This window comes from Osmia bicornis, chromosome 7, assembly GCF_907164935.1.
Source record: "Osmia bicornis bicornis chromosome 7, iOsmBic2.1, whole genome shotgun sequence".
In the NCBI taxonomy this organism is placed as follows: domain Eukaryota; kingdom Metazoa; phylum Arthropoda; class Insecta; order Hymenoptera; family Megachilidae; genus Osmia; species Osmia bicornis.
In genome coordinates this window covers 6,267,539-6,287,741 of record NC_060222.1, presented here as the reverse complement: position 1 = coordinate 6,287,741, position 20,203 = coordinate 6,267,539, and the positions used below count along the sequence as shown (strand labels likewise).

At 34.5% G+C, this 20,203-nt stretch overlaps 1 protein-coding gene across 1 annotated transcript in view; it reads left to right on the top strand.

Moving 5' to 3' along the window:
- The window catches only part of LOC114877973, a 227,567-nt gene that overhangs the window by 100,438 nt on the left and 106,926 nt on the right, over positions 1-20,203 (top strand). Inside the window, exons 2-3 of the mRNA XM_029191213.2 lie at positions 4,972-5,180; positions 16,207-16,342. Of these exons, the coding sequence (XP_029047046.2) occupies positions 4,972-5,180; positions 16,207-16,342 (345 nt within the window). The remainder of the gene's footprint in view (positions 1-4,971; positions 5,181-16,206; positions 16,343-20,203) is intronic.

The following is a 20,203-nucleotide window of genomic DNA, read 5'->3' as shown; positions in this document are numbered from 1 at the left end:
TACAATTTATCGCGCTTGAAATATCAACTGATTGTTCGTTCGTTCGTTCGTTCGTTGGAAATTCGGGAATGGTAGATCTGATAATTGCAACTGACCGACTTTAATTATCGCAACTAAAACTAAACTTTGACAAGCTTATCGTGAGCAGGAGAAAATTTGCAAATATTAGGTTGTTGCATGTGAAATGGCTAATTTCGGAATCTAGTAAATATGAGATAATTTCATAACATAAAAGTATCACATTATAGCAGTTATGCTGTATCAATTAAAATTTTAATACTTCATTAAATTGACTGTGTAAGCACTACGTTCATATTCTTACAATTAGTACGAAATTATTACGAAATTAGTTTTCAATTATAGCAAACAATGGAAGTAGGAAGTAGTAGTAGCAAATTCGAAGTAGGAAAAATGGAACACGATTTGATATAAAAGTACTTCAAAATGGCACTTATGGTACTTCAATTTAAAGTTCAAGATTTAATAAAGATTACTATATAAACGTTTCATCAATATTTTTGATTCGGAGTCATTTAATATTAGACGAACTTCGATTTTCTTTTTATTGAATTTTGGGGAGAATAAAATTCAATTATTATTATTTCTATGTTTCAATCATTTGTTTTGGTCCTTTCTGAATTTTTAAAATTTTATTTGTAAATATTCTATTTTAGATGTTATATATTTATTTAGTATTAGAATTATTTCTTGTAATTTCTTGTAATTGTAATTTCTCGTTTACATATATTTAAAAATATAATTAAGAAATATTTTTAAATATCTGTAAACGAGAAATTACAGTCAAATAATTACAACCATATTCTAAACAAAAATTGAAATAAGAGAATAACAGTAAAAGAATTCTGAAGCATAAAATTTAAACTTACCCTTAATGCCTAAGAGATGAAAATCATGTACCCTATTTTGAGCAACAAAACAATAGACATTACTCTATGATATATCTTACAAAATAAAAAGAGAAATAAATCCAGCGAAATTCATCAAATTCATACATTTCCCGATAACATTTCCCTTTGCACGTTTTTCGACGGTCAACGGTGGACCGCGGTGATTATTCATATAAAATTGTCTGTTTTGCATACGTTTACCTTAGCGAACGTTTTATTTCATCCAGCCAGCTGACTTGTATTAACCGAGCGAGCCGAGTTGTTTGCAATCAGGTAGAATAGGAAAAACGCGACGCAGGAAAAGAGCCAACAGGACTTTGCAATTCTGATCGCAGCCTTTTGCGGTCACCAACGGAGCTTAATTTTCCTCGAGCACGTTCACAGGTGCGCTGTTTGCTGGGTATACCGGAATGAAATGGCGGATAGACGTCTTCGTCCAGCAAGGAAACAATGGAATTCCACAACGAGCGGGGAAAAAAAGCGAGCTTTCAATGCTCTCGATCAATGAATGCTAAGCAGCTTATCAATTTGCTGAATTATTCGCTGGAAAATTATATTCAATGAAATAATGGAATGTATTCTTGAATGCGAATTATTCGGTAACATAGGTTAGTGTTAAATATGTATAGGGGTTCCATTCTCCAACAGGAAAATTTTTGTTGATTATTCAAATGAAATATCTTACACAAATTAAAATAGCGTTAAATGAGTGTTTAAGTTTTCCTTTGGCGGTGGTTCAGGACCCTTAAATTTATTAACAGTAATAAGTATTACACTTTTAGGATATTAGAATTTTAGAGACCCAGGATTCTGGAATTGTGGTATTTGGAAGTTTTAGAATTTTTGAATTTTGGAATTCTCGAATTTGGAAATTTTTGAATTTTGAATTCCGGAATTTGGCGTCTTGAAATTTTGAAATTTGAAGATTTTTGAATTTCGTAATTTTAGAATCTTTACTTTTGGAAATTGGAAATTTTGAGATTTTTGAATTTCGTAATTCTAGAATCTTGAAATTTTGAAATTTTTGAATTTCGAAATTGTAATGTAGTAAAATTTGAAAACTTGACTGGTGACTCCTACCTAATTAGCTCCGCAATAAAATAATTTATCAACACGAGAAAATTCATTAAAATCTGAAAATGTCAATTAGAAATTTCTCTTTGTAATTTAAAAATGCAAGCAGAGATACTTCATTATTTATTTTCATAAACATAAAAAATTCAACTCATAGAATGTTAAGAAACCCCTTTCAGCAATATAAATATGAGACACTCGCTTCTTAAATTCGTCGCGTATTGTTCAGTATCAAATATCAGGGGAGTGACTTTTATCCGGAAGGAGCCTAATTACATTTAAATTTGTCAAACAAGAAGGAAAGTTGCCTCGGTTTGTAGAAGGAAATATGCTAATGGAAGTATCGTTTTCTTTCAGGTAAAAGTTTCTTAGTTCTCTGGGTTATCGATCTTTCCGAAACTTGCATGTGGGTAGTTCTTAAACATTTGAAGAATTAGAACGTTACTCATGTTTTCAGACATACTTCCTGCCTGAAACTTGCATATCAAATAATTGCGTGCATCTCGTGTCGTTGAATTTCTTTTCAACTTTTATCAGGATAAATTACTGGCACGAAAGTATTCCAACAGTTGTATGTTCACAGTTAAAGTATTGGATTGTTCACAAAGTACAATCAAAATAGAAAATTTCAGAAATTTCTCTAGTTGCATAATGAAAATTATTTTACATTAAATTCTATATTCAATTACCATAGAATATTCTCATTCACTAATTTAACCTTTCCATTTGGTACCTTGCGAAATACATAGATATAATGTTAATTCTGATTAAAATTTGTTTAAATTTCTTTCAATTACTGGATTATATTAAATTTGTGATACAGGTCACCAGTGGTCTCCAATATTAGATTATTCAAAAGATTCAACGTTTACAGGAAAATTAAAAAATTGCCTTAGTTGCATAATAAAAATTATTTATCATTCAATTTCTTATTCAATCAATAGATATTCGATTTTTTTTATTTTCCAATTTTAACTTTCCACTTGATACCTGCGTTATGAAATTAATGTAATATTAATTTAGATAGAATATTTTAAAAATTTCTTTTAATTAATTGGATTATATTAAATTTGTGATATGGGTCACCAGTAGCCTCCATTCAATGTACATATTAAACAAATCATGGCTCTTAAATAGTTTGAATCTGCATATTGAGTAATGCGACGAGAATATGATAGAATGCGAACTAAGATTGAGAACATAGCAATCCTCGGGAGCAGTCTTGAGAAACTTCCAGTATACTCCGTGCTCGCCTACATTTTCCAGAATTCCTTTCAATTCAAAATGAAAGGGGAACAAGCTCTTCTAACTTCGAAGCTTTTGCCCTTTGTGCGCGAAGGATTTTCATTTATCTCTTTTTCTTTCTCCTTTTAAACGACAGACTAAGTGTTCCAATATTTACACACCACATATTAACGTAGATCTTTTTCTAAGTAGAATGATGGAAATCTATAATTCGTCGTTGGACTCTTAGAATTGTAAGTTAAACAACATTGGCATAATTAAATAGGGACTAACAAGTCTGGACTGGATTAAAATTTTTGGGACTCAGGGCTATGAAACCTTCAAGGGTTCCCTTGGTTGGTAAACTTAGTTTAGAAATTAAAATTTATTCTAAATAAAATTTAATAAAATTTAATCGTAAAAAAGTTTTATTCAGTATGTTTTGACATAGTAAGTGGAAGGTTTGGAAAGTGACGCGCAGAGCTGTAATCTCCTTTAGGTCCTCTTGATCTGGTGCTGGAGCAGCCCTACCCTGCCCTTCTCTTTGCTAGAAATTATTGTAATAAGTAAGAAACAGTTGTTATTTCATAAAATTTCGAATAAAAATTATATTACAATTAAACAACCTTTAAATACTTTTTGGTAAATTATTAAATACTTAATAAAATCTCATATTAAAATTAATTGTATTAAAAATTTAATTTACTTACTAAATTATAAATTAATTTACAGTTTATTCCAGAAATTATTTACATTTAACCCTTTGAACTTGATTTGTTTTCAACGTTATTGCGGGTAAATTTGTATTTATCTTAAGTTAAACTTAGTACATTAATATCTTTTATAAAAAGAAGCATATATTTTACAAAAGAAATTTCATCTTCAGCATTCTAGTTTTATAACAAATTAGTATTGTCATCACCAATAAAAAGTATATTTTTTATTGAATAAAATTCTTCAACATATCTAAATTAAATTTAATTATAAAAAAAGCTAGATATCACTAAAATTGACTAACATTTAATCTCTAAATATATATTTATACTTTACATTTTTGGTAGAAATAGAGAACCTAGTCCCCTATAAATAAAAACCCTAGTTATGCTAATGTGCATCAGTCTAACCATTTAGAATTTACGTACATCTTACCGATACAAAGTACCGTATCATGTTTTTCGCGTTTCTCGAGGGGGCAGAGTAGGTCTTCGCGGCTTAGGTAGGTCTACCTACTTCCGTGTAGCCGGAAGCGAGCACGTAATAAGAGGTCTCATCCTGCAGCGACATCAGGAAGCACCAAAGCGCGACTCTGTTTTAATATGAATGACGTATACGGTTCAATTCCTCGGGGCATTAATAGTTCGAATCGTCGATAATCCGACCGAACGAAACGTCAGCAAAAAGGAGCAGAGAGGAAAAAAAAATGGGCGCGCGGAGTAGGAAGTCGCGAAGGATGAAAAGGTACGAGAGGGTTGGTAGCGGATCAGAGAGATAGGTTTGATCGAGGCTAGGTCAAAAGGGGCGGGGGAGGAGACAAATAGCGAGGGAGAAAAAAATCGTGTGTGTTTGTAAACGTGTGTGTACAACAGGGATGCATGAAAGGGGTGGATAGAACGAGTTGGTCGGAGGAAGCGAAGGGAATTGTCATTCGGTGGAATTGCAATTTCTCGCTGACGCGTGCCGTGCAACCTCCGGCGTGAAGAGTAAAAGCGGACTAATGATGCACACTAGACTTAATGCTCCGTTCCTGTTCTCATTTCCCATAAAGGTGCGAGCTGCCTGCGGGATGTCAGCCTAGAAGTAGTTCCGGAGGTGGTGCAACGTGGTCAGAAGGCGATTCTGCGCTGCCATTACGATCTCGAGAAGGCTCCTCTCTACTCTCTCAAGTGGTACCGTGGCAACAGTGAGTTCTACCGTTTCACGCCAAGCGAGGAACCGACCACGATGATCTTCAACATAACCGGAATTCACGTTGACGTAAGTTTTCACGTTTCTTTCCTTTTACTCTTGTTAATGGGAATTTTTGATGGTTGTCAAAATTCTAAATTCAATAAGTTAAATTCAAAAGTTGGGACATTGATAGAAACGACAAGTGGACTAATTTCAGTCAAGCATTTTTTTGGGGAGCATACAATTTTTAATATAAGTAATATATTTTTTTGCCTTTTTTCTGAATCTATACTAAGATTTTTGCAGTAACTCATATTATATCTTCCTATAATCACTTTGTTTTTTAAGAAAATTAATTGAACATTTGACAACATTCGGTTAAATTTTAAAACAATTTTATAATAAAATGTGCCTATTTATTACCCAACCGACCTAAGGAATGGGTCAGTTAGATCACTGACCATGTCAAAAGGTACCAAACCAGGAATTCTTTCGGATCTTTATCTTTAGAAAGAAAAATAATATCATTTTTAATCAGTAAACATTAGAACATTTGACATATAATTGAGAAATATAAGTAAATGTCAATTCAAATTCTCCCACGTAAATGGGGGACTACAGATCTATATACATACTTACATGGGACCTTTTCTCCTAAATACATCGTCAATCTCCTCGGGAAGGGAGGCCTATGATGAGAACCATAAACCTCGGAACCCGAAACCTAGGAACCTAAAGAAACCTACGGGGGCAGTCTAGAACTAGAAAATCGGGTGATGCCCTTGCAAGAAGGAGGGACATCACCATTTTTCCTGCAAAAGCCTAATTTTATCGCGAGCCTAATTAAATCTATAATCCTTGTGATTTTGTTTCTTCTTGTACTTAGCAGCAGATTATGAATAAAATTAGGTAGAAAAGTTTCATTTAATTTCTGCTGTAAAAGTGATAATTTTTACATTGGAATAATTAAATAGAGTAAAAAGAAAATTAAAAACTGCTAATTAATTATATTTATACAAAAAGCTGTAGTAAATATGTTTGATAATTTCTTGTTTAATATTAAATTGCGAGGTTCAACGTCATACGGATTTATCTGATTCAATTTTTAGCTAAAAGTTATGACCGCCACTGGACGTATCTATTTAGTGGTTAATTGTTTATAAGTGGATAATGTCAAACACATTTAGCTTCATCGCTTTAATAAATCTTCCCAGTGAAAAAAATATCAAGTGGTTCAAGCTAATTAACGAAATGTTGCCGGGTCAGAGCGTTGATTTCAGTGTAAATTCAGTTATTGGTCAAGTAACAAATTCGTTTATCAGCATTCTCTGTTCTTCAATGTCAGCGAAAAATTTTAACCTGGAAATCGCCACATAATTGAGAAAAAGGTAATTACAAATTGTGATGAACATTCAGTTTTTGCAAGTTCCAGTTACCATCGATGGGGTTTTAGTTACACAGATATATGTATACACCCAGTTTTGTAATTGGAGCGTTTTTAGTTTTGTTGGAAATTGAGAAAAAAATTGAAGAGCGAACAATTGAATCGTGTTCCAGAATGCATTTTTTAATGAATTTGCTTGTATTTGTACATATATCACCTAAGTAAACAGAAATTGATTTTTGTGCTCTTTTTTAGAATTTCCTAATTAAGGATGATAAATTAGGACCACAAAAATCTACGAATTAATTCACAGTTATAGATATAAAATAGACAGCAATATTTTAATTAGGAAAGTTGTCATGAACTGACACACAATTGACTAGGTACTCAAAATTAATACATAGAATAATATATTAACATGCAGCATTCAAATTAGAGGTAAATATTTATTTGACAACGGCTCAATTAAAAAAACTAATAGCTTACAACTTTTTGGTAGGTAATCATTCTGAAAGTGATTGAAAAATATAGAACATGATATAATTAATAAAATTAGTTTAAAGTAAAGTTAAAAATCTACATTTTTTTAAAATCAAATTTTTCAGAAACTGGAGCTACTGACTAAAAATTGTTTGTGTTTACTTAAATAAAATAAAATTAACATTTGTCATTAATGATTTAATAGTCGGTGCAACATTAAATCTTTATTAAAAAATAAATATAACATTTTATTGAACAGTGTTAGTAGGGTTTAATCATGAACTGGCATATTTAAAATTCTATCTCACATTAATAATTCTAATTTAGAGTGGCTCCAGTCTCATACTAGATCCCCAGATTGAAACATAAATACTGACGAAAATATATCTATATCTCCATTTCAGTGTTTACTTGTTGCCTTTGCAGTTAGAGATGCAAAGCTCTATACAAGCAACAACACGTTTCAAAACAGAGTGTTGCCCGCTGTTGCTCTGTTTCCTTTGATCTCTGTTTCTCAATGGAAACAGGCGACTTATATCAACATTTTGTTTTTGTCCCTGGCGACAATGAGAAAACATTGAGGAATACATTGAAACTTCTAGAATAAAGGTGGGCTTCAGGGCAGTCTCTCAAATAAGGCAATACATTAAAACCCAAACAAACTAAGTTGGTGACGTGTAAGCAACTTTGAGTTACCTTCACAATTTGTACTTTTGCAAATGTTAATCTTTAGAAAGTGGATGATACAGACGAGGACATAGAAGATAGTGCCTTTATAAATTTTTTAAATATTTATAGAGAAAACATTAATAGGAAGAATATTTAATGTCAGAGTAAATTAATAGAAAAGGTACCTAGAGCTAGGGATGCCTATGGCTAGGGTTTGCCATATAGCCTTAATGATTAGGCCCTGGATGATTAGGGTTCTTTTTAAGCTTAGGATGAAATACTTGGAAAGAAAATTTGATAATTTAAAATTTCAAAATTTGAAACTCTGCAGAAATGACCCGTTCACAGACCGGAATTGATTAACTCCACTTTTTGAATCTGCTAACATTTTAGTGCCATAGCATTCAATCGACGCTTAACTTTTTATATTTGATCAATTTCTTTATTTTTTGTGCGTGTTTTTTGTTTTTTAATCGATTTGGCAAATAAATGGTTCAAATATAGATAGAGTCGACTCTCGGTATATTGTCACTCTTTATATTACCGGTTGAATAAACTCCTTTACACGAATTTTCACACACAGTAGTAATGTTTACCTACCATTATAACGCACGGAGATCCATATTGTCAATTTCAATTTTCCATACCTACGAGCCCATAACCGGCAATATAGCGAGAGTTTACTGTAGTTCAATCAACTCCAACGACAATGCTAACAATTTTAGGTGTGAATGCACCCTACTAAAAAGCTAACACTCTTCTATAAATAAAATCGTACCATTGGATCACGTGTGATCCAGCAGCCACCATGCGTGGCAACTATCATTCGCTACCCCAGGGTTAATTTCGACAACGATCAGCGTAATCAATTGCGCGTAACAGCAGGCAATGTCGCACACTATTTCCCTTTCCATCCGTTCAGAAACGATCCAAATATGCGGTTGTTATCACGTCGTGCTGGCCCACGCTCGTTAACAGCATCCTTGACCGCTGTAATCGGCGTAAAACAGGCCGCTTTTATCATCGTTCGAACATTTCCGTAGGTAGGCGCACAACCGGGTTTTGCACGCAGTTCCGCAGCACGGCGGTTTCGAGGAAACCGAGCTGCGCGCTGCGTTTACGCAACTGAAAACAAGATTGTGTCTCGGACCCGTTGTTGTTTCGGCCTCGAACGAACGATCTGTGAACACCATACCGCGCCGCTTTTACGTTTATCGCTGCACCGCACATGTGACTGCCCTCCGTCGTTCGCTAACTGAGAATAATGTGCAATGCCCGCGTCACATGGCGTAAAAGGTCGAAAAACGTCGAAAAACACAGCAAGAATCGAGAGAAATATCGTCAGTGCATCGTTCGATGCACGTCTCTATGATACACTGACCTCTATTCATTTTCCTGATGTTTGATACCTTCGACTTTTTTTCTGTGAAGTGGTATTGTTCATTCAATTTTATTTGCAATAGGATATCTTTTCTTATTATTTTATATATTCAGAGTATTTTCTTTGGTCAGGTAACATTGCTAGGTTTTTAATCTAGGTTTTGTCAGAAGGAAAAGATTCCTGTCAATTAACTTCATCAAAAGATCAAGAATGCACTGGGAGAACTAAGCCAGGAAAATAGGTATCCATGCATTCTTTGACTCCTGAATAAAGTTAGATGCAATACTGACGAAGTGATGGGAATCTTCCCCTTTTAAGAAGACCAAGAAATCTCAAATAGTATTAAAAGTGGTAATGGTAGGCTGAATTTGGATTAGACAAGTAACTGAGATTAGTGGCCTATGTCAGTACTGAGTGATGAGCAGGGGTAGTTGGGCTCTCAGGAATTGGGGAAGATTCCAGGTGAACCGGTAAGGATCTGAGACTTAACACGTTGGGTGCAATGGGAGTCACGGTGACTGGCACCCAACTTGTCGGTGAGTCCGTGGGGGGCACCAGTGATCGGCACTGCACTTGTTCATAGAACCGTGGGAAACACAGGTGATTGGCACCCAACTTGTCAGTAGGGTCGTAAGGGCCACCGTCGACGCCATATGCATCGCATATTAACAAATTCATATCCCTCTTTTAAATATGCAAACCTTGCAAATTAACAAATTCCGGTCCCTCGGGGAAGTCATGTACTATCAGCGCGGCACCCAACATAGTAATTAATTCCAATTAGGGCCCGTCGTGTCACTAATCTCTTGCTAAAAATTTAAGTCTCAGTCCACCCTTGGGAATAAAGAAGTTTGCCTAGGTAGCCTCTCCTTCTCCCTCACCCCTGATTACTGGTAAGATCTAGTGACTCAGGCTACTTGCCCAAAGAAAACTGAGCCAAAAGTATTAAAATGTAATATGTGACAATTCAAGTATTGAAGCCTCAAGATTTTAATTAGAAAAAGTCATCCTAATGGTCATCTTGCAATAGAAAAGTTTGACCTAGTCGAATTCCTAATAACAATATTTTTAATATTCTCCATTTTATTTAGTGTGGTTACCATTAGTGGATGACCAGATGACCATTTAAAAATAAAAAACAAGAAACGAAAAATAAAGTTACCTAACCATACAAGATATTATGCGACCATAAAATAATCTTCGTTGAGTGAATTATAATGGGCCGAGGAAAACGGAGGAGGGGGCCAAAATTTTGTAACGAACAGTTTTTCCATGCTCGCCTCTAAGTTTACACCCACTTAACATCTATCGGCCGCATTCTGACAGACATAAATCAACGAAGAAAAAGCTCCTCGCTCTCCTTTCCTCGTTTCTTTCGTCCTCGTTAAAGTCTGCCACCCATCTACCTCCCATCTTTGTTATTGTCTCTTCCACTCTGGTCGAGCTATATTTTCTTGCACCGTTATTTAAATCCCGCTAATTATGCATATTTTGCTTTGCCCGTACCCGACGAAACGTTCCTCTCTTTCTTATTCTCCCAAGGGACGCTTCAGCTCCACCTTCAACGGTATCTTGCTGTGCTGACTTTTGCGCTTGCTTCATCGAGCCAATTTGCTCGAGTGCAGGGTAATTCCTGATAAGATGACAATTTTCTCGAGTGTCGCTCTCGACGCTAGCCGACCGGAAGAAACGTTTAGTAAAAAAGCACCCTTTATCTTGGCCACCCTTGCGTCGACATTAACCCTTGATTGGCTGTACGTACAGTAGAGGGGAACACATTTTCATTCTCTTTATTTTTATACGGTTGATACAGAGATTTGCTTATTTTGCCAAATTGAGTTAATCAATATTTCTTATTTCTGAAGAATAATTAATTGAAGTAGTTTTAAATGGGTGTTTCTATGTGAAAAAATAAATTAAAAATTTGTTCATCTGCAGTTTCGTTTTCGAGAAAATTAAATTTGAAAATTCTTTACAATATTTGTAAAAATTCTTTTATAGTGAAGAAAATTATAATTTCAACGACTTTTTTGTTAATTGCGCAATTAGTGATTGTCATAGATTAATGAATATAATTAATATTGCTAAAACAATGTTATGGCAGTACTGATATGCACAGTGTCGGATTAATGAGAGATCTAAGAGGTGCTATAGCCCCGGGTTCCATTCTAAGCCATCCACTTACTATGTCAAAACATATTAAACAAAATTTTGTTTAGGTACCGTTGCCTTTTTTCTCTACAATCAGATGTTATTCAATTAGAATAAATTTTAATTTTTTAACCACGTTTATCAACCAAGGAGGCCCTCGAAGGTTTGATAGCTCCTAATCTCAGAAACCTTAATTCAGTTCTGAAAATATAACATGATGGATTTTGTCGAAAATATAAGTATAGCCTAAGTAAAGAATAATTTATTATTTTACAAAAAAATATACTTATTTCCAGAGAATTGTTACATATAGTAGACTCTCGTTATATTGCCGTAGACAGGGCTGTAGAAGTAGAAAATTTTGTAGGAGTGGCAACTTCGAAGCTCTCATTTAAAGAAGGAAAGAAAATTGCATAAGATGGTGGTGTAAAAGCGACACTATTATGATTGAAAATTCATGTGAAAGTCAAACAACTCAGATGGCAATATAACGAGAGTCCACTGTAGAACCTTCTAATCAATGTAAAATCTATCACTAACATGTAACATGTTGCTTTTACTGATCTTAGGTTCAGTTTTTAAACTAAAGTTTAAGTCAACTTGAAATTGACATAACGTAAGTGAAATACACAGAAACTGGCTTTAAATCTCTGCAGTATACTTTATTGCAGTACATTTGATATTTGAATTTCTGAATGTATGCACATATCAGTTCAAGAAATGTTTTATATACCTGAGTGTATCGGGTCGTGTCATATCTACCAAATAGACATCTGGAAATTTGAAACGTCTGTTCTTTCGAAAAGATTTTATTTTACCATCAAATGTACAAATATTTATTTATTTCAAAAGAGAGCACAACTTTATAATTTCAGTTTAACATTTTTAATGAACTTTCCATTTTACACTTTGCATAAATAATATAACTTTAATGCCATATAACAATTTTTAATATTTTGTCTCCCTTTCATTATTTGACAATTAAATATAAGTTGATTTGTAATTAACAGCTAGATGTGAAATTTTAATTGTTTATAAGTTGAAAACTAGAGGTGAACACGTAAAGACAATGAGGTAAAAGCAGGTAACGATTGAACAGATAATTCTAGGTGCAAATTGCAACGTGTAAATTGAACTCTCGTTTAGTTTGGGATTCGCTCGAAATAATAAGCTTTTGTTCGAGTATTCTGATCAATCCATATTGGCTAACACTTTGAAACGGAATCGTTAGTAATAATTTACGTATTACTGGATATATGTTCATTCGTGCGGAGATTTGACAAGGTATTGGACAAAGAAGCGGTATGATTAAATTAACTCCATTCGCGTTCGTGTTTCTTCAATTAAAAATACGTTTGATTTATGTAGTATTAGCTGTGGGCAGATAAATTAAATCAAGCACTTAAAATTTTGAAATTATGAGAAAGATATTTATTGCAGTACCAAAATTATGAATGAATATATTACAAAAATAATAGAAAATTAACCCTTCGTTTCATCAGCTTTTTTTAATTTTGAAAAGAAATATAATTTGGGGCAATAAAAAGTGTTTCTATTTTAAAAATTTATTCCATGAAAAATTGTATAATATTGAACAGCTTCAACATTATGTGGAATAAAATGTATAACTACAAACGTTTAAAAGATATAAGAAATTTATAGTAAAGATACTATTTTATATAACAGATTTGCAACATAACACACTGGGCTCAAACAATTGTGGTCGATCTACCTTCGATTAATAGTCGACTTCACACGTTTTCCAATTTATTGACAAATATTTTTACAGAATTTCGTAAACTTTAGGTTTGGACTGTGTGTTTGCTATTGGTTTGAATCCAAAACCATGGTTCACGAAATCATACAAATATTTGCCATGGAACCGAAAACCGTATGAAATCGGCCGCTAATCAAAGGAAGTTCGGCCACAATCGTTTGAATCTGATGTATGTACAGTGTCGAGCAAAGTAGACTACCCTACGGGAAGTAACGATGCCCTCCACCTAGATGGTCTATCATTAACATGTTGATTGCCGCAGTGAAAGTGAGCATTTATTATGAAACGTATTGAAGCTCTAATTATTAAAAACAGGAGTAGTTAATTTTTAAATTTCAAATACCAATCTTTTAATTTCGTGCCTTACATTATTAATATAATAGCAATATTATTAAAAATAATATTTTTCTATCGTTTTCTTTTAATTATTGGAGTACGTGTAATTTGCGATGCCGATCACCGGTAATCCCCGCGACATTTAACGTCTTGTTAATTCTATATCTCTGTAATTAGCGACAAAATAATTCAATATCTAATTTTTGAAATTTTTAAAGTAAATATATTAACAATGAATTTCGATCACAAAATATCAAAGAATTAATATTATTTTGAATATTTATATTCAAATTTTGTTTATTATAAAGCCATAATGGGAACAATGTTTGCAATATAAAATATATATTATATTTATTGTTGTTCGTGTTTCGCGCGTTGCATGTATCGCTCGAGCGGTTACATAGTTTGAATTTGGCGCCGTACGGGAGTGCATGCGCGGAAAGTCACGCTGCAGTGCGCAGGCGCGAGCGGCGAGTCGGCGGAAGAGACGGTCGGAGATTAGGCCCACGTATTAAGACCGTGACCGATGCTGTGTGACGATGATCATACGTCTTGGGTTTTCTGTGTGACTTGCTGGGTCAAAGTTTGATTGTTTTGTTGATATTTGGATGGGTGTCGGTTTGTTGACGGACGTTATTGCAATCGAGCGTGGGTCCTGTAGTGTGTGAAGCACTAGATGCTGTCTTTTGTGTCTGCACGGCCTGGCGATCTCTTGGGAGGTTATCAGATGGCTAACTGTGTGCAGTGGTTGTACGGCACAGTCCGGCGCAGTTAGGAACGTTTGGTTACGGTCACCTTGTTCCCGGTTCGCGGGGAAGCTTCCTGTGATCAGGAAGGGTTGTTTGAAAGAACCACGACAATCTGCTGCGACGTCGGCTAGGCGCCATCTGATTGCGATTTATAGTAAGAGAGCTCTCTTGCGTGCGTTAATTTAAGTATTGGATGATCATTCAATTGCGTTTGTTCCTGATCTCTAGTTCTTGTACGTTTTATATTGATATATTTTGCATTATTTAATTTTAGGTATTGGTTTAATATAATTTTGTTTGTTAGGGACCAGGTTTTTTCCCCACTTTTGACTGGGGTTTTTTACAGCCAGTGCCCGTAGAGTAGTCATTCATTTTATGAATATAATAAATTTGTTTTGTTTTTTGATTCTATTTCATCTGTTTAATTTATTTATTTCGGGTGATGCCAATTCCACCTCATTTCACACCTCATTTTGTTGATATTTCAAATAGTCAGATCAGTTGTAAACCAGGAACACCTTTGAATAGTTTTCCAAGGAATACAACTCATAGACCCTTTCCATCTGTACTACATAATTATCTAGAAATGAAACGTACATCATACAAAGAACTCAAAGGGCTCCCAAGATTTAAAATGTTAATACAGTTTTAAAAATATCTCTAGTTTAAAAGTTTGAAAGCTTTCAAACTCTTTACAAATGTGTCCCTCAAAGCAGCTTTGCATTTCAAGGTTTAAAAGGTTCAGGAAGATTTACAAAATCATCACTAATTGCTAAGATCCACTGCTCTCTGGCAAGTTTCTCAGTATGAAACAAAATATTTACAATATACATATATTAACCCTTATATGGCAGACTACTATCAAATTACGATGATTTAAATTAAACTATTTGTTAGAATAGGCACGATTTATGGCATGGCAAATTTAGAAATACCAGATCTTTTGTACTAAATAGTTTTTCCCTTGCCATATGATTGCCAGAGCTTAACGGTACCTGGCAGAGTTCAAAATAATTAGAAAGGCCATGCCATAAATCGCATAGACTCGAAGGGTAACTTTGCCGCGATGATCTAGAGGAACCACGTGCGATTTTTGGAAAAACTCAGACCAGTTCACACTTTTCCTCCCCCGTACGAAGGGCACATTCCCCTTCCAGTATCTACCATGCCAAGGGCGTACTGGAAGGGAGGAACTGCGACTATTTAACGCTTTTCAAGTTGCTCGAGGGGAGGATTCTTAAACAGAACATAGTACATACAGATAGAACGTAGAAATAGACACAGAAAGTTTTTCTTAAATTGTAACAAATTTCACACTCCACACATTGTAACACACACACACCACCACCATTTAACTACGATTAAATACCTAAACCTGCAATCGACATAATTATTTATCGGCCCCAAGCCGAACCAACTTGGGTGGTCCTTCACAACCTATAGACGGCACTCCGTACAAATACTCAGGACCTATCAAAGTCCTAACACTATTTTATTTTAATAATTTTCATTGCAGACTGGTTTTTTAACACGTTTGTTGAGAACTGTTAGGTAAAATAAACTAAAATAATAATATTAATAGAAAAGAAATATATAGAAATATTTTTTTGCAACTTCATCTTTTTTAAATATGCAATGACACACCAGAAAGGTGCAGGTTTACTATTATTTCTTCATGCAATTGCATATTTACTTTGTTTTTCACTTAGAAAGATTCTTTACTACATTTTGTATAAAAAGGTATAAAAAAAGAATTAAAATTATAATTTCTTACATGAAATATGTCACAAACTGCTTTTTTAACTTTAAATTTTAATACTTTTTTTATATAGAATGTTGAGAAGAAAGATATATAATTCTATTTTACAAAAGGTTCATTCATGTCTTTTTAGTGCATTGCTGCACTTACTGTAAATTGGTTAATACATTGACTTCTCAAAAGAACTAGCTATTTTGAAATGATTATACAGTAATTTTCTCAGTCTTTAAGCTTCAAAATGATGTACCACAAATTTTGCGACACTTTTATTTCATCAAATCATGTCAGCCTTTTCATGCTTCGAAACGCGTCATTTGGTACTTAACAACTTAACACATTTCTAGATGAAGAATTCAAGAATCTTCGTCTAGTCTATTACTTAATGTTTACATTCGCTTTACGTGTTTTCTGCGATCCTCTGTTTCAGATTGACAACTCGAACAAGAGCCAAGTTACGTTGCGGGATATCGACTTCGCCGTCTCGGGTACGTTCAGTTGCGAAATTACAGCAGACGCGCCGACATTCTCCACAGCCTCTGGCGAGAAGAATCTTACGGTAGTGTGTAAGTACATGTTTCATGACATTATAGAGTACCGCAGGGAACTTGATGTATTCGGTGTGCTGATGCTTAACACCCGTCCCCCGTTGCTCCACTACTTCTCTTTCCCGTCCACGCAACTCGCGCGTGTATCGCATTCGTAAGTCACCGCGTTTTGAACTACAGGTTGTCACAAATTTTCTGTGCCACATAAGGAATCTTTTCGATGCATACTCTACTTTAACTGAGGGTGTGCGGGCCTTTGAAAGTAACGGGTACGAAAATTCTAAAGGTGTACACTCAGTCCCATCGAAGTTGTCGCAGTGAAGTTGGCCACGCATTCACTCACCGACGCGGCGTGAATGCGTAGTGAATTTGTAGCCAACTTCACTGCGACAACTTCGATGGGACTGAGTGTACACTGAGTTGCATTGAACTTGTCGCAGTGAAGTTGGCTACAAATTCACTAACACATTCACGCCGCAGCGTCGGTGAGCCAATGGCGAGATCGGTTCACCGACGCTGCGGCGTGAATGTGTTAGTGAATTTGGAGCCAACTTCACTGTGACAAGTTCAATGCAACTCAGTGTACAGTGAGTTGCAATGAACTTGTGTCAGTAAATCTGGAGCCAACTTCACTGCGACAAGTTCATTGCAACTCAGTGTACACTCACGTCAGTTCCATCGAAGTTGTCGCAGTGAAGTTGGCTACAAATCGGCTCGCCAACGCTGCGTGAATGCGTAGTGAATTTGTAGCCAACTTCACTGGTCGCAGTGGACTTCGATGGGACTCAGTGTACATGTGCCCGCATGTATCGAGCACCCAAGCAATCGGGTCAGGCCGATTCGGGTAAAATTGAATGGGTTCCGCGGGTAGCCGAACAATCGGGTCGATTCCGGTAGAGTCAAACGGGTTCAGGCGGGTACCCGAACAGTTGAGTCAAGTAGAATCGAGTAAAGTCGAACGGGTTTGGGCGGGTATCCGAGCAGTTGGGTCGGGTAGAATCGGGTAGAGTCAAACGGGGTTCGCGGGTACCTGAGCAGTCGGGTCGATTCGGGTAGAGTCAAACGGGTTTCACGGGTACCCGAGTAATCGGGTAGAGTCGAGCGGGTTCGGGCGGGTAGCATCGGGTAAAGTCAAAAGGGTTCGAGCGAATACTCGAGCACTTGTCTCGGGTAAAATCGAATAGATTTGGGTAGGTACCCGCACACCTCTAACTTTAACCCTTTACGACCAGGACCGAATTAAGATTTTTGGAGCCTGGGGCTATCAAACCTATGCTTCAAAAATCAAAATTTACTTATTTATTTTTTTAGTTACTCTGTCCAGAGTAACAATAAAGAGGTGGGTCTTAAATAACCCAGCCTGCAAGAATTAAAAGAAAAAATTTAAAATAGATATTTATAAATCGAATATCTAAGCGTATTGTGAATAGTATAGTTCGAAATTATGAAAACTCGAAGATATTTCAAAATCAGTTTGATTCCCAATGTTGCAACGATGACACAGGAAATTAAGAAACACCCCATATATCTACCTAGTCGTTCGTTTATCTGTCCGTACATCTCACGCCCATCCTTAGTCTGCGTAAATTTCCACGGCGCGACATGTAGTTGGCGGGCAAAGTTTCTCCTTGATGGTGTCATTAACCGTTTCGCGTTTGATTCAAGCTAGTTGCACCCTCGAATCAGTGAATCGGGCCTCGTTGTCGCGAACGATTCCATCCATACACCTTACCGTTCGCCGTGTGTATGTGTATACGTAGGTAAGTCGTGAAACTGGCTCTCGCGTAAATTCCTCGAGTGTTTCTAATTTCCTCGAGTGTACCGTGCGAAGATCAAAGGGGTTGCTTCTGGAGTTAATCAGTATACCCCGCACGACCACCAGTGCATTAACGCGCTCCTCAATTTCGCGGTAAACGATCGTTTCGTTTATGATTTTCCCATGGTTTTTAAATTACACATTTTAATTGTTATATGAGGGTGTTTCAATTGTTGGTAGTCGATGATATCCACCTTTGTGATATGCAACTACCCGTAGGATTTTCACGCTTCTAATGCATACTAAAAGTTCTTGTATAGGTTTTATAATAATGAAATAGAATTATTAGGGATATACACAAGTTTCTATTGTTTTTAAGCTGATAGAACACTTTTAATAAAATTATTTGTCCACATTTGAGAAAAGGATTATTTATCGTGGTAAAAAAATTCATATTCTAATTATTCTTAGAGTAAATATAATTATTAACCAATTGTAGAGAATTCAAAAATAATTAATTATACAATAATTATTTATGAAGTTCCATGAGTTATTAGAGGTATTATTATGAGTATGCAAAAGTTTTTATCATTTTAAAATAATTTTCTGTATTAATATTTTCTAGTTAAAAGCTGTTCTTAATAAAAATATTTTGCCATTTTGATAATGGTTGTTATTGTACACTCGTGGTCAAATCAGGCTTCCCTAAGAGAAAAAGGAATTCTTAAAATCTTAATTTTAAAGATATTATTATTAAAAGTAATTTAAAAAAAATAACAATTTTATCATTGAATTATATAATACTTTATAAAAAGAATAGAATAAACTTGCAAAGAAATTAAAACTTTTGCATAACATATTTTTCTACCGTGTCGGCGCTTTTTACATAATATGGCGGAGTGAATCAACTGAGTGGAACATTCGTTACTTTTTTTCAGCACGAAAGTTGTTTGTTAATCATGTAAAAGTTTGAAAAATATTAGTTACCCGGCCCCAATATCGCCGCTTCATTATTTCATAAGAGCGCGATATCCGCGTGCCGATTTATTCATTGGTGAAATTTAGTTGAAACTTCAAATCCGAGAACTTGATAGAGGTGAAACTTTCCTGAGAATGCTGCGTAGGTAAATATTGGAACAAAGTTCTGCGCAAACGAATACTTGCAGGTGAATAAAGGTGGAAGTTTTAAAGACAGCAAACACGAGCTAACCGTACGAAAGGAACACTGTTTCTGACCTTTTAGATTACTGTGTTAAATTTAGTAATTCTTTGAATAATTTCACTGTTAATTGCATTTGACGTAATTATTATATTTGTGGCTTGGTGCCAGGAGTAGCAATGTCTATATTTATAAAGTTGAAACATTAAGACTTGAAGATTTATTAAAAAATTCATGTTTAAATAAGTTCTGACATGCAAGAGGAAAAACTTAAAGCTTATGCGATTTGTATTTTTTTACAAAAAAACATAAGTTTATTTTATGAAATTTTACCATTTGCATGTATTTACAAATGCTGTTATAGTCATTTCTGAATAGAATTTGAAATCATTGTTATTTATGTAGAATATGCAGTTGTTTATAAACTCAGTACCTGATTTAACTCATTTTTGCAAAACTATGATATTTGCACCTTTTGCATCAAGTCTCAGATATGATTTCTCATTTATAATAAGTATAAACAATGTTCAGGGGAAATTTTACATTATTCTCTAAAACAAACATAGAATGCAAAATATAAATAATTCTTAAAATTAAAATATTCAAGAATAATGAACGATTTTTATTTGAAGATTATTTGAATAATAAATTATTTATTATTCACGAATACGTTTGTTTTATTACAATATAAATTTATGATTATAATTATGACTATATATAATGAATAATTGTTAATTCAAATAATTTTAGAACAAAATGAAAATATTCGAAAATCACAAATAATTTTTGCTTCAATAAATTTATGAATAACTTCGTTTGTTTGCACTTTGTATTTAAATATCTTTCAAATACTGTCTAACTTTATTTAAATATTTAAGTAAAATATGCATCTGACCATGTTGGTAATATTATATTGCAAATATTGTTCATGAATTTAATTATTTTCCTTTGTTAACAGTTAAAT